At 31.7% G+C, this 13113-nt stretch overlaps 1 protein-coding gene across 2 annotated transcripts in view; it reads left to right on the forward strand.

Annotated features, from left to right (window-relative positions):
- Positions 1 to 13113, forward strand: part of HOOK1 (hook microtubule tethering protein 1) — a 62099-nt gene that overhangs the window by 13164 nt on the left and 35822 nt on the right. For both annotated transcript variants that reach the window (XM_019623681.1, XM_019623682.1), the window contains exons 4-9: positions 2126 to 2176; positions 3338 to 3470; positions 6577 to 6644; positions 7956 to 8018; positions 8994 to 9077; positions 12041 to 12207. In XM_019623681.1, coding sequence (XP_019479226.1) covers positions 2126 to 2176; positions 3338 to 3470; positions 6577 to 6644; positions 7956 to 8018; positions 8994 to 9077; positions 12041 to 12207 — 566 coding nt within the window. The remainder of the gene's footprint in view (positions 1 to 2125; positions 2177 to 3337; positions 3471 to 6576; positions 6645 to 7955; positions 8019 to 8993; positions 9078 to 12040; positions 12208 to 13113) is intronic.

Raw genomic sequence — 13113 nt, forward strand, 5'->3', positions numbered from 1 at the left:
AGATGGAAGCTTGAATCATCAATTTTAGGCCCCCTTTCCCTAATATTAAGCATTGCCTTAGCCATATCCCACACATTTTGACAGACTGTTATTTTCATTCAGTTCAAAATGTTTGTTAATTCCCCTTGTGATTTTTCTTTTGACTCATGTGTAAATTAGAAGTAGGTATTTCAAATTCTATATATTTGAGGATTTTCAAGGTAACTTCTTTTATTTCTTAATTTCTAATTTAATTCCATTTTGGTTTAAGAACGTACTCTGTATTAAATTCTTTTACATTTACTGAGACCTATTTTATGACCTAACATATGATCTGTCTGCTTGTTGAATATTCCATGTGCACTTGAAAACAACTTGTATTCTGCAGTTCTATAATGATGGATATTGTCAGATTTTTTAATAGTACTGTTTACATCTTTGATATCTTTATTGATTTTCTGTCTGGTTATTTTATCAAGGGTGGGAGAGAGGGGTGGGTCCTTAAATTTCTAATGATGACTGTGGATTTGTCAATTTCTTTTAACTCTGTTAAATTTTTTTACAAGATATTTATTTTTTGCTCTTCAATTCTGTTAATTTTTAAATCGTGTAATTTTAATGTTACTAAGTTTATATACATTAATTTTTTGTCTTATTGATGAATGAATCTAATTATTATTATGAAATGCCTTTTATCCCTGACAATATTCTTCTGAAGTCTAATTTGCCTGATATTAATGTAACCACTTTGGTTTTGTTATTTATTTTTTTTGCTTTAGTATATCTTTGTCTATTCTCTTAATATCTGTGTCTTTATATTGGAAGCATTTTATGTAAATACCTAATAGTTAGGTCTTACTTTTTTATCTAGTGATAATCTCTTTGGTTCTTAAAAAAAAGAAAAAAAAACAACTTCCATTTCTTTTCATATGTACCTGTTTTCATTTAAATCCTTGAACATTTTTAAACTAACAGTTTTAACATTATCTTCTAATTCTTTTATCTTTCATTTCTGGGCCCATTGCTGTTGACTGAGTTTTGTCCTTGTTATGGTTCACAATTTACCACTTCTTCACATGTATAGTAATTTTTTATTGGATGCTAGACAGTATGAATTTTATTGTTGAGTGCTGGGTTTTTGGTTTTTTTTGTATTGTTTTAAAGAGTGTTGGACTTTGTTCTTTCAGGCAGTTAAGATACTTGTGAATCAGTTTGATCCTTTCAAAGTGTTTTGCGGGGGTGGGAAGCAGATCTAGAATTATTTTTTCTTTTAGAGCTAGGTTAGACCCACTGCTAAGTCATGACATTTCTGGGGTTGTTAGGAAATGCTTGTCTGTACAGCATAGTCTCTTCAGTATGGCTGGTGGGAATTTCAACAATTTCTGGTTGGTATAATCTTTGGAAATTGTTTAGTTTATAGCTTCCTGGAAATTATTTTTGTTTTATCTCATTGAATTTCACCCATGCACATGCAAATTCATGTTCATCCAAAGAGTCAAAGGAACCATTACGCAGGTTTCTAGAGTTCTTCCTCTCCGGAGCTCTCACTTCTTAATTTGTCTGCCCTGTAAATTCTAACTACCTTCACCTTTCTGGACTTCTAATTTCTATCTCCTCAATTTAACAAGAGCATCAGGCTTTGTTTAGTTTCTGCCTCCCTATGCCATGGTATGAAAATTGACCCCAGAGAGAAATCTTGTACTAGTGTGGGGCTTATCATTTTTGTTTTTGTTCTCTCAGAAATTAGAGTTCTATAATGCCTGTTGGCTGAAGCTTGAAAACAGTTGTTGCTTGTATTTTGTCCTGTTTTCTAGTTTGTAGCAAGAGAGTAAATCTGAACCTTGTTACTCATGACTGAAGGTGGACATGCTCATCGCTAAATCTTTAAAGTTGGCACTTGAATTCATTGTGGCTCACTTTAAATAGGATCACCCTGGTTAAACTGTAAGCATGAAGACATTTTCTTTTAATCAAACAGATTAAAGCTTTGATGTTTAGAAATTATCATGTACTTGTATTTGTAGAACTGTAACATACAATGTTTTTGCTGTTTTTATCAGGGGAAGTTTTTATTGTCTTTCATCTTGGCAAACATTGTCTTTCATTATTAATATTAAATAACTAATTATTATTTTTTCCACTTTAGGCTAGTAATTTAAAGAAGGTACTTCAAGGAATGATGAGTTATTACAGTGAGGTATGGAAAACATTTGACTTTGTTTAAATTCAAATGCTATATGATAATATTGACATTGAAAAATGACTTGGCTTTTTGTTTATAACATTTTATTGGAAAATAATTCGTAAGTGGAACATGTTACTGTTTTTTTTGCCATTTTTAGAACAAATTTTGTGAACATAAACAGGCTTAAACTTAATATAATGATTTGTAAAATAATGTTTCTGTATATATTCTTTAAATTGATTTTCTGAAATAGAATTACCTTTATCTTTATATGATTTGATTTTATGCAATGCTTTAAAGTAGATCTTATAATTAAATTGAAGTTATTTCCTATTTAAAATACTATTTTGATATTCTTTCCAGTGTAAACAACAGAAAGAATATATTGCGAAATTATGCTTGTGCAAGTGAATTGGGGGGGGGAATGCAAAATGAAAGTACCTAATATTATACTCACATTAGTTAGTGCATTAATCAAGTAGTTTTTTTTATTTAGCATCATAAGTTCTCTGGAAGGATTATTTGGTATAAGAAAGTTTATTGCTTAATGTTTGGAAACTTTTGGTTTGGTTTTGCTGTTAAAAAATTATATTTCTATTTTTTTTAAATTGTCTCAGTTAAACTCGTAATTTCTTCCAAATTTAAAAACTGAAAGTTTTCAATTTATATCTAAAACTCATTTTAGAACTTTTTTTTAATGCCACTAAAACTTTTTAATAAGCTAGAAAAGAAAAATAAGCCAAGAAAGATTAATCCATTAGATTTGTTGTTCGTGTGTGATAGTTGTGATGGTTTATTTTGTGGTTCTCTTAATTGATCACATTTCAAAATGTCATAAATATCCTTTGGCTTAACATAAATCTGTTTATTTTTTAATAAGTTTTATCATAATAGATAAGGCCAGGGTCTTAAACAATCCCTCTCTCTGACAGTGGGATCAAAGAATATTTGGTGTAAAACATTTTAGTTGCTTTTGGTTGGTTAGTCACAATTTTAGAGGGTTGCTTGAACTTTGCTAACTGGTTTTAGTAAATAATTATGAAATTATTATTAATTTGTCTGAGTCATTTCATGAACCTGTTTATAATTTATTTTCCTAGTAATAATTAAATGTAGTAAATTCTTTGTAACCTACGTAAATGAGTGATCTAATTTATTATTTTAATACTGCAGTTTTTGGGGCAACAAATTTCTGAAGAACTTATCCCTGATTTAAACCAAATAACTGAATGTTCAGATCCTGTGGAACTTGGGAGGTTGCTCCAGCTTATTTTAGGTTGTGCAGTCAACTGTGAAAAGAAGCAAGGTAAGTGAATTTCAGTCATTTGAGAATACATACTGTCTAGAAACAACCTATATTGCTATAGAAAGTAGCATAAAAATGTACTATTACAGGTTGGCAAAGAGCACCCTGACATGTAAGCCAGGAGATCTGAATCTTCGCTCAGCTCTGCCACTAAAAAGCTACAAATCTTGAGTACTTTAATTATACCTGGATTCTGAGATTCATAATTAGTGGCTAAATATAATGTATTTTAATTTAATTAATTTAATGTATTTAATGCTCAAGACTTAGTGGATAGTCAGTAAAAATTGTACTAATTAGTTTGATACATTACCTCTTTCACATGTAAGATATAGAACCTTAGGTCGATGCAGATTTTCATAAGTAAATATGCACGTCCTAAATTATAATTCAGGCTTCTTCAGATGATATTCTGTTCTTCAGAACAGTGCCTGTCCAACGTCTTCACCACATAAGCAGTCTGATGATATAAATGGAATCGGTATATTGTATTGATTTACCCAAACATAGTGATCCATATTGTACTGAGTACAAAACGAGCATTTTTTGTTGAATATGGTGAATAAAATGATGAACTGAACAGACCAGGGGGCTTGCATCAGTCTGGATGGTGAGATTTTTGCTGCTGTTTTTTGTGTGATTCATCCAAACTTGGCCTCAGTATATTATCTTTAAAAGAGAATGTTGGGTGCTTAAGTTTGTAAAATACTTTAAGCCAGGACCTTAGAAAACACATTTAATGTTATCTAATGTGGAGAGCATATGAGACAGGATAAATTCAGTAAGACAAATTCAGGAAGGAGAAAAATAAAATACATGAAATCAGTTGTAGTTTATCAATAAAGAAGGGATTGGGTATCAGAAAACTTTGATATAAGTCCATTTCTGTTACTAACTAGCTACTTTTTCTAGGGCAAGTCAGTACTTCTCTAGAGGCTACTTCTCACAGATAATGTCAAACAAAGATCTGTGTATTGGGTTTTTCATAAAAGTAAGGAATATTTGCTCTTGGAAAGTTGTAACTTCTGTAAATGTTTAATTACAAATTGACAAATAGTAACTCATTTTTAAATTAGCAATTTTCTGTTACTTTGATCCTTTTTATTTTTTTGCTTTGTTTCTATTTCAGTTACTCGTTATTTATAACATCCTTTTGCTTAGTTTAGCATGTTTGTCAGTTATTATAGTCTTTTTCAAATGACCAACTTTGGCTTTGATTCTATTTTATTTGTACTATTTAATATCTGTCCTTTTATCTCATTTGTTTCTATTGTGAATTAATCAGTTCTCCTAAGCTATAACTGACATTAAGCTATAACTTGCCCTTAAGTTATGATTTTGTTGCCTCCTACTAATTTTTTTTTTTTTAATTTTTATTGGGGAATTGGGGGATGGGAACAGCGCTGGGGAGTTGGGGGAAGGGGAACAGAGAAGTTGCTGTCCTTTTGTTCTTCAGTCTAGTTGTGGAGGACGTTGCTTCACTGGAAAGTTGGCACCATCATTGCACTCTTCCCGGGTGAGGCAGATGAGTCGCCGGCTTCTGGACCGCCGCTCACGGCGGCTGCTGGCCGCTCACACTGGCTGCTGGCTACATATGGTAGCCCGTGGCAACCCATTGCCACAGGGGCTGCAGCCTACGCCATTGCCGGCGACTCACGGCAGCCCAGCTCCAGGTTGAGCTGTTGTTCAGCATCTTAGCTGTAGAGGGCAGTGTCACTGGCCCTCATATGTGGGATCCGAACCGGGGCCCTCTGGCATCCCAAGCCAGTTCTTAACCATCACGCCACTCGGCCGGCCCGCCTCCTACTAATTTTAATATAAATGTAGTATTTTCATAATTTAGTTCTAAGCACTACTTAGCAAATTTGTCCTCAGATTTTTAAAAAGAAATTCAGTTCCTGGATACATACATAAAAGTTTAGCAAGTAGTAAATATAAAGAAACAATTTAATCTTCATTATTAAAAACTCAGGATTATGTAACTGAATTTATTTTTGGAGTTATGTGTCTGGGTTCTCAATTTTTAGGAGTGAGCAGATAAATGGGAAAAAACCAACTTTTAATTATTTAAAAACAAAACAACCCAGAATATAAAACAACTTCCATATCTTTATACTTTGAAGAATGTATTTTCAAAGTGATTCCAAGGTATTGCAACAATCTCAATCATGAAAGAATGAACTAATTTGCTTAACAGTACCATTTATTTTGGTGGGGAAAGTGATCATTTTTATTAAGGTTTCAGCAACCTCGAAACACTCCGTTATCCAAAAAATCCTGTTAAAGGAAACCATTCCGTTGCTCATGCATTCTCTAATTAAATCTTCCCTCTCCCCCACCTCCATAGCACTTATTGGTCAGGTGCACACCAGAACCTATCAGAATCTTTGTCCAATCTTGCCTTTGCAAATAAAAATTTAGAGAACTTTCAGAAGTTTTTCAGAGGAATGATTAAAACAATAAAAGTATTAGAAATAATAAGTCCTTAAAATTTTTGGAAACTTGTTTTAGCTAGAGAATATACAGTTAAAATGGATATAAATCTGCAAATATATGAAAGACTCTCATGATTCATTTCTTATTGGGATAGAATCAATTTTACTTATTGCATGTGTCTTTGTTGTAATATATAAGAATGCCCTTGAGATGAGACTACATAAATATTGAGCAAGCTTTTATAGGAAGCTGTTAAGTTCCTTTTTGAAAGCCTTTGTGAAGTGAACTAAGTAGGTGATAAAACGAAACTTTCTGGGCTTAAGATTTTAGGAATTCATTTAATACCCATGAATTTATCCCATAATAATGAGTATTTACGAAGAGGAAAGAAATTGTCACAATTGTTTTAAGATTAATTGCAATTTTTTCTCTTTCTCTTCCTTATAAGAAAATGAAAGGTTTTCTTCTTTAGAATAAAACATTTAAAAATATTTAAATGAATACTTTCAACTCTTTGTTTTCAATGGACATATTTTTTGTGGAAAAATAATGTGCTTTCATAGAGAATTTGGTGTGAAAAATGGATCTTTATAGTGTTAATTTGAATACCATAAAAGTACTATGGGTAGAGAGTAGTTTTTTCAGATCTGACTTTTTTTTTAAATCATAGAACATATTAAAAATATAATGACACTGGAAGAGTCTGTTCAACATGTGGTCATGACTGCTATTCAAGAGGTAAGTTATATCATATTCACGTATGTATGAAAACCCTAAACCAAACTATACAAATTTTTCACATAAATTATATGGACTATATATATTTTTCTGTTTGTATAAACTTGCCCTTTGCAGCAGGCTTGCTTACCTGTAGCTGTGTTTTGTTTTTTTTTTGTTTTTTTCAAAATATCTTAAAAGACAAGCCCACTTTTGATCCCTGTGCATTTTAAAAAATAAATTGATATCATCAAGTTCCTTTAAATAACTTCAACTAAGAAAATAAACAACCTCTGCCTAGATGGGACTTTTTATTTCTTCTCTTTTTTTCTGCCATTTGGAGCAATCTTTCCTGAAATTTGAGAGGGGGAGAGAGAGAATCATATGCATTTTCAGAATGTTAGAACTGTGAGCAAATATGGTGATACTTAGGGTTTGGAGCCAGGTAGTCTGGTATCAAGCCAGTCCAGTTATCTAAGTTGAACCATAAATATTCGGAATTCGTATCATTTGTGTTGACCCTTAAAATCAGACTGAAAAGGCTGAGATAAAGTAGAGTGCAGAGACCTGAGGGAAAGTAGAGTGAGGGATTAGTGAGGACAAACATAGCTTGGAAGGGGCATGATTTAGAGGGAGATATCATACAGCACTTTGGAAGTTTGTATACTCTTAGTTTGCATTGTTGATTTGAATTCAAAGTGTCTCTAAATAAATCTGCCTTTCTTATGCAAAATAGTTATTTTACAAGATTTTTTTCATATTCCTATTTTTAAAATGACTTCTCAAATTAGTAATTTTGTCATATCACTCATTTAAAGGTATTTTAAGTGTTAATTTGTGTTATGGAAGAATCATTTCTTTAAAATTAATGTTCAGTTTATTTAGTAATTCATTTTTTAGAACTTAGATTGTTAATGTTTTGGTACACAAGTATTTTCGTTTTTTTTGTTTTTGTTTTTGTTTTTAGCTGAGCAATCCTGCTACCTGTTGGCAGCTCAGCGGCTGCTCAGCTCGGGCTGGACTCGAACCGCTGTTGCTCAGAGCTCAAACTCTTGAGCAAGCTCTTAACCAACTGAGCCACTCGGCCGGCCCGGTACACAAGTATTTTCAATATAACTACATATCTCAAGCACATTTATAATGTCCTCACCAATATAATGCTTGAACACTGTTATTTAACTTAAACCTCCATAAAATTTTAATTTGAATAATCTAAGAATTATCAAATTAAGTCAAGGAAAAACTAAATATAAAGCATTTTACTCTCAAGTAAACATTTTTACTGCATAGACATCACTTTCTTGTACTTAATTTTGTATTTTCATTTCCTAGTTGATGAGTAAAGAAGCACTGAGCTCTCCTGCAAGTGATGCTGTTGGAGAATTAGAGCAACAGGTGAGTATGCAGTGTGTGAGGAAAATGTTGAAAACAGTGATACAGTATTTTGCCAATTGCTATATAAAGCTTACAGAGGAGAGCATATGTAAGATAACTTTTCTCCATGAAGTTTGGATAGTTTATTCTGTTATAAGATCTCAACTGAATACTATTATGCATTCCTTCATGAATGCATAGTAGTATTAGTCTCCAGAGTTGTTTTTGTTTGGTTGCTTGTGTTTCAATCATCATTTTTGAAGAGTTCAGTGGTATGGAACTTTCTTTCTGACACTTGTAATGCATATGTGGCCCATTTTACTTGTTTATACAATTAAATAGTAGACAATTTAAAAACTTCTTCTAAGTTCTAATTTATCTAATAAGGTAATATAACTTTTGTCACAGTTGCTTTCCTCTCTCCTGATGTTGAAGCATCAACTCAAAGCATTGTACTCAAGTCTCCTGGTTTTATTACATGACTGTTTCACATGGGGGAAAAGGCATTCTCCTCCTGTGTATAACCCAGTCTGGTTTTAAGGGAACGGGTAAGAGAAGAGGCTAATGCATCAAGTACTTTTGCTGTTTTATTTTTGGAAATCTGGTTTTTATGAGTGTGATCAGTTATCTTAAGTATTTCAAATACTTTTTACTATTCAGGTTTTATTTCAATTTAAACTTGGTGTGTTCTAAATTTTTTTCTGTGATAAAGTTAAGCAGTACATCCTCTAATACTCTTTTGTTTAAATATTTCACAAGGATATATATATATATATATATATATATATATATATATATAAACTTATTTCTGTGGGAATGTTAATGAGACTATGTAAATATTCACACAAAAATAACAAATGGAGACTTATTTGTTAATAGGTAAAATTTTAAAACCTTTTCCAATATCAACGTATATGTGTGTGTTGTGGTAAAAGTATATTTTTCAGTTTGTGTAAAAACACAATTTACTAAGAGTTAGGACATTTTGTATTTCAGCTTAAAAGGGCCCTGGAAGAGCTTCAGGAAGCACTAGCAGAAAAAGAAGAACTGAGACAAAGATGCCAAGAGCTAGATATGCAGGTGCGGAAAAGAAGCCTGATTAGGAAAAATTTACTCTTTACACTTACAAGGGTTTTATTTTTAATTAATTAGTTGGCAAAGTGTTTTAAAGGTGAGGTTTCATTTCATGGAGGGACCAGTAAAAGAATGTATTATAGGCTTGCATATTCAAGCAATGAATTTCATAATTTCTTAGAGTTGAAAATTGCTGATTTAACTACTTCTTTGAGAAGATCATTCTAATTGTAGAATTTCAGCTAAAGTATTTAGATGAGGCCTTAGTTTTTTCTTTTGTAAAAAGGGAAAATTAAAGTATCTACTTCGTAGGATATGATTATTAAGTGAGGTGATTTATGGAAGTACTGAGAAATGCTAGACCCCCAACGAGTGCTAAGTTTGTTTTGCTAACATGTACGTGTGTATGAATCCATGTATATATAATTCTTGTGTTCATATGTACATACACGTTAGCAGAATAAACTTGGCACCGGAGACAATAGTTAATGGTTAAAGGAGTAGATTTTCAAACCAGGCCACCTATAATCAGAACCTGGCCATGTTAACTAGCTGGTGATATACTCTCAGGCAAATTACTTAATTTCCCTATACTTCAGTTTTCTCTTTTGAGAAATAATGTGATAATAGTATATATATATATATATATATATATATATATATATATATATATATATATATATATATATATATATATATATATATATATATATATATATATNTATATATATATATATATATATATATATATATCCCAGATCGATTATGAGAGTTAAATAAGTTATTATACATAAAGCACTTAGGGCCTGGCACATAACACTATGTATGCGTTTGCATATATCGTTGTTGTTATATGAAAATGCAAATGTGAAAGTTACACAGTAAGTCTTGAAAAATTATACAAAAGGTTAAATGTGCCATCGTAATATGCTATAAATAAATTGCATTTTTTAAATTCAAATAATGGGCTACATAAATATGTGACAGACACTGAAAAGTATTAGGACAAGGAATAAGGGTTGTGGTAGCAACATCCTTGCTTGCTGAGCTAAATATCTAGAATAATAAGGCTGGCTCATACTTCTAACCTTCAGAGGTTTGCAGATCAGGAAAAGAGAAGTGATTCAGTCAGGGTGATTAGCTCCTTAGGGCAGTGACAGCGCCAGAACCTAGGTCTTTCCACTTTAATTTAAAAATCAATCCTCTATGTTTAAACAAAGCCAGTGTTTATATTTGAACAAAACCAGTGTCTCAAAATTAGGGAAAATTCTACCTGTTCTCATTTCATCTTTCCTAAGCACACTCATCTTATACATTGTAACAGACACACACATGCACACACACCCGCAAAGCATCTGAGACATATCTAGAATACCTCATAAAGAACAGAGGATTGAATCCTTCAGGTATTACCAGTATCATGTAGGATCTCCATATAGTTTTCTGAGAAATTCTTATTCAATAAAGAATATAAAATTCTGTATTAAGATATTTGTTTGTAATACAATGTAGAGTATGTGATGATCTATTTTAGTTGAAAAGTGCAGTCATCCTAAGTTTTGGCGTTTTAATTCTAGTATTAATAGTATCCCTCATCTAACTGCTGTGCACATGAAATGAATGATTACTACATATAATCAGAACAAAAAGTAATTTATTCATTTAACAACCTGGCATTCACACAGGTATATATGACACAAATCCCAATTTTATAAGGAAAATTGTTTTTGAAAAATGTTTACTTTTAATCATATATCACTCGAGAGTGATTTTGAAATTGAGGGTGGGGGGGGCTTCTTTTTTAATACCTAACAAATGAAACAAAAAAGAAAATAAGCTCAAAAAAATTTTCCAAGGGCAGGTAAATAAGCAAAAGGACATAACCTAATGAAGTTAAATTTTTTATAAAATGGTAATCCGGGAAAGAAGCAGGCATATGGTGTTGACAGAGATACTGCACAGCCGGCATCCACTGATTGTCTGTTGTCAACAGATATAAAAAACCCTGAGACTTCTTGCTACAGTCTCATTCTTTTTTGTACCTCAGTCTCTTATGATTATACATGACAGGTAATAGTCACTAAACTGCTTATATGGCAAGGGTGGATGCGTGCATCACATTTAGCAAGAGAAATTGTTTCCTTCTATAGTCGGCCTGAGGACAGTTTCCCAGCCTATTTTTTGTTTCTCATTTGGAGGACAATGTTTGTAACTTGCCTATATGTATTTAAGGCAAAAAATTAACAATTTAAATTTACTGTAAAAGTCACAGCCTTGCTGTAAATTTTTAAAGATGTTTTTAATTGGAAAAGAAATAGAAGCAAGAAAGCAAATCATGCTTGTTATATAAATATGAAAGTAAAATAAAAAATGCATCAGGTACTGATATTGATGTAATTCTAACGTTACATGTTTTTATTCATTTTAAATCATAAGTGAACAGTCACAGCATGGATATGGGTTCAGTTCAGCATTTTGTTATTGATTCATTTACCAAATAATATATAATAATAAGGTGCTTTCCTATGAAGACTTGATGTGTAACTGGTAATGTTTTGCTGTGAACCTAAAAGGACACCTTTGTGCATATGTGGTATTTTTTGGCTTGCTAGGTAACAGCATCCTAAATATAAATATATACTTAAAACAGGAACAAATTAATTTTTTAAATTTTATTGGTACATCAAATTTTAGAAACTTAGAAACATTTTCTTTCTAGAACAAGTAAAACATTTTGAAGACATTCTCCTTATCTGTGTAAACTGTTTTCTCTATAGTAATCAAATTAATTTGATTTTTGTTTGATCTGAACCTCCTAGACCAAGAATTCCAGAATTGGAAGGATCCTTAGAAATTATCTTGTCTGATTGATCAACCTAATTTATTAGGCAAGTCAGAGTTAGAATCTAGAACTGCAGACTCTAAGCTTTTTTATTATTGATACTTACGTTTATGTATTTGTTTTTTAGGTGACTGCACTTCAAGATGAAAAGAATTCACTAGTTTCTGAGAATGAAATAATGAATGAAAAACTTGACCAGTTGGATGGATCATTTGATGATCCAAATACAATGGTTGCGAAAAAGTTTTTTCATGCACAGTTACAACTAGAACAATTACAGGAAGAGAACTTCAGGTAGCATTTTTTGTAGAAATCATTCTATAGAAGTGTATTTATTAAACTGATATCTAAAAAATCATATCAGCAACTAATTTTTAAGCATTACAAAGCATGTTGAGGACACTGATTGATTAAGTTACTGAAAATACCAAATGGTATGAATGGTTCCTGCCCTCACAGGGTTTGCAATCCAGTTAGACAAGTGGGATACACATAGTAAAACAAAACAATTCAAAATAAAATGTGATAAGGGACAAGTGAAGGTCATATACAAGTCTACGAGGAGTTTAAAGGAGTGACTGCTGAAGCCTACGGAGAGAGGGGAGTGTCTTACATAGGAGAGGGAACCTGATGATTAAATGGAAAAAAATGTAAATCTTAAGCTAAAGAGATGCTTTTCATTTTAAGTTTTATATTTTGTCTTTAAAAAAAAAGGTGTACATCTTAACCTTTAGTCGACACTGTCTCTCATATGCTTACCACTGAGCCTTACACTATAAGGCCTTGAGATCATGCATTTTAGTTGTACTTTATGTAGTCTTTTTATTACTTTATTTTGATATAATTTCAAAGGTACAAAAATGTTATAAGAATAGTACAGGGAACTCATTTATACCTTTCACTCAGATTCAAGTTATTTTAGGTTTCTCCATTTGCTTTAGCAGTCTCTCTACATATTCATAAGGTAAATGTATTTTTTTTCTGAACCATTTGAGAATAAGTTGGAGACATGCCTTTTACCCTATATGTTTCCATATGTATTTCCTAAGAATAATGACATTCTCTTATAAACCACAGTATAGTGACCAAAATTAGGAATTGGTATAATTCCTATTGATATAATATTATCTAATCCACAGATTATATTTAAATTCTATCAATTGTCTCAATGTTCTTTATAGCTGTTTTTTTTTTCCTGGT

Source organism: Hipposideros armiger, unplaced genomic scaffold (genome assembly GCF_001890085.2).
Source record: "Hipposideros armiger isolate ML-2016 unplaced genomic scaffold, ASM189008v1 scaffold_557, whole genome shotgun sequence".
Classification (NCBI taxonomy): Eukaryota; Metazoa; Chordata; class Mammalia; order Chiroptera; family Hipposideridae; genus Hipposideros; species Hipposideros armiger.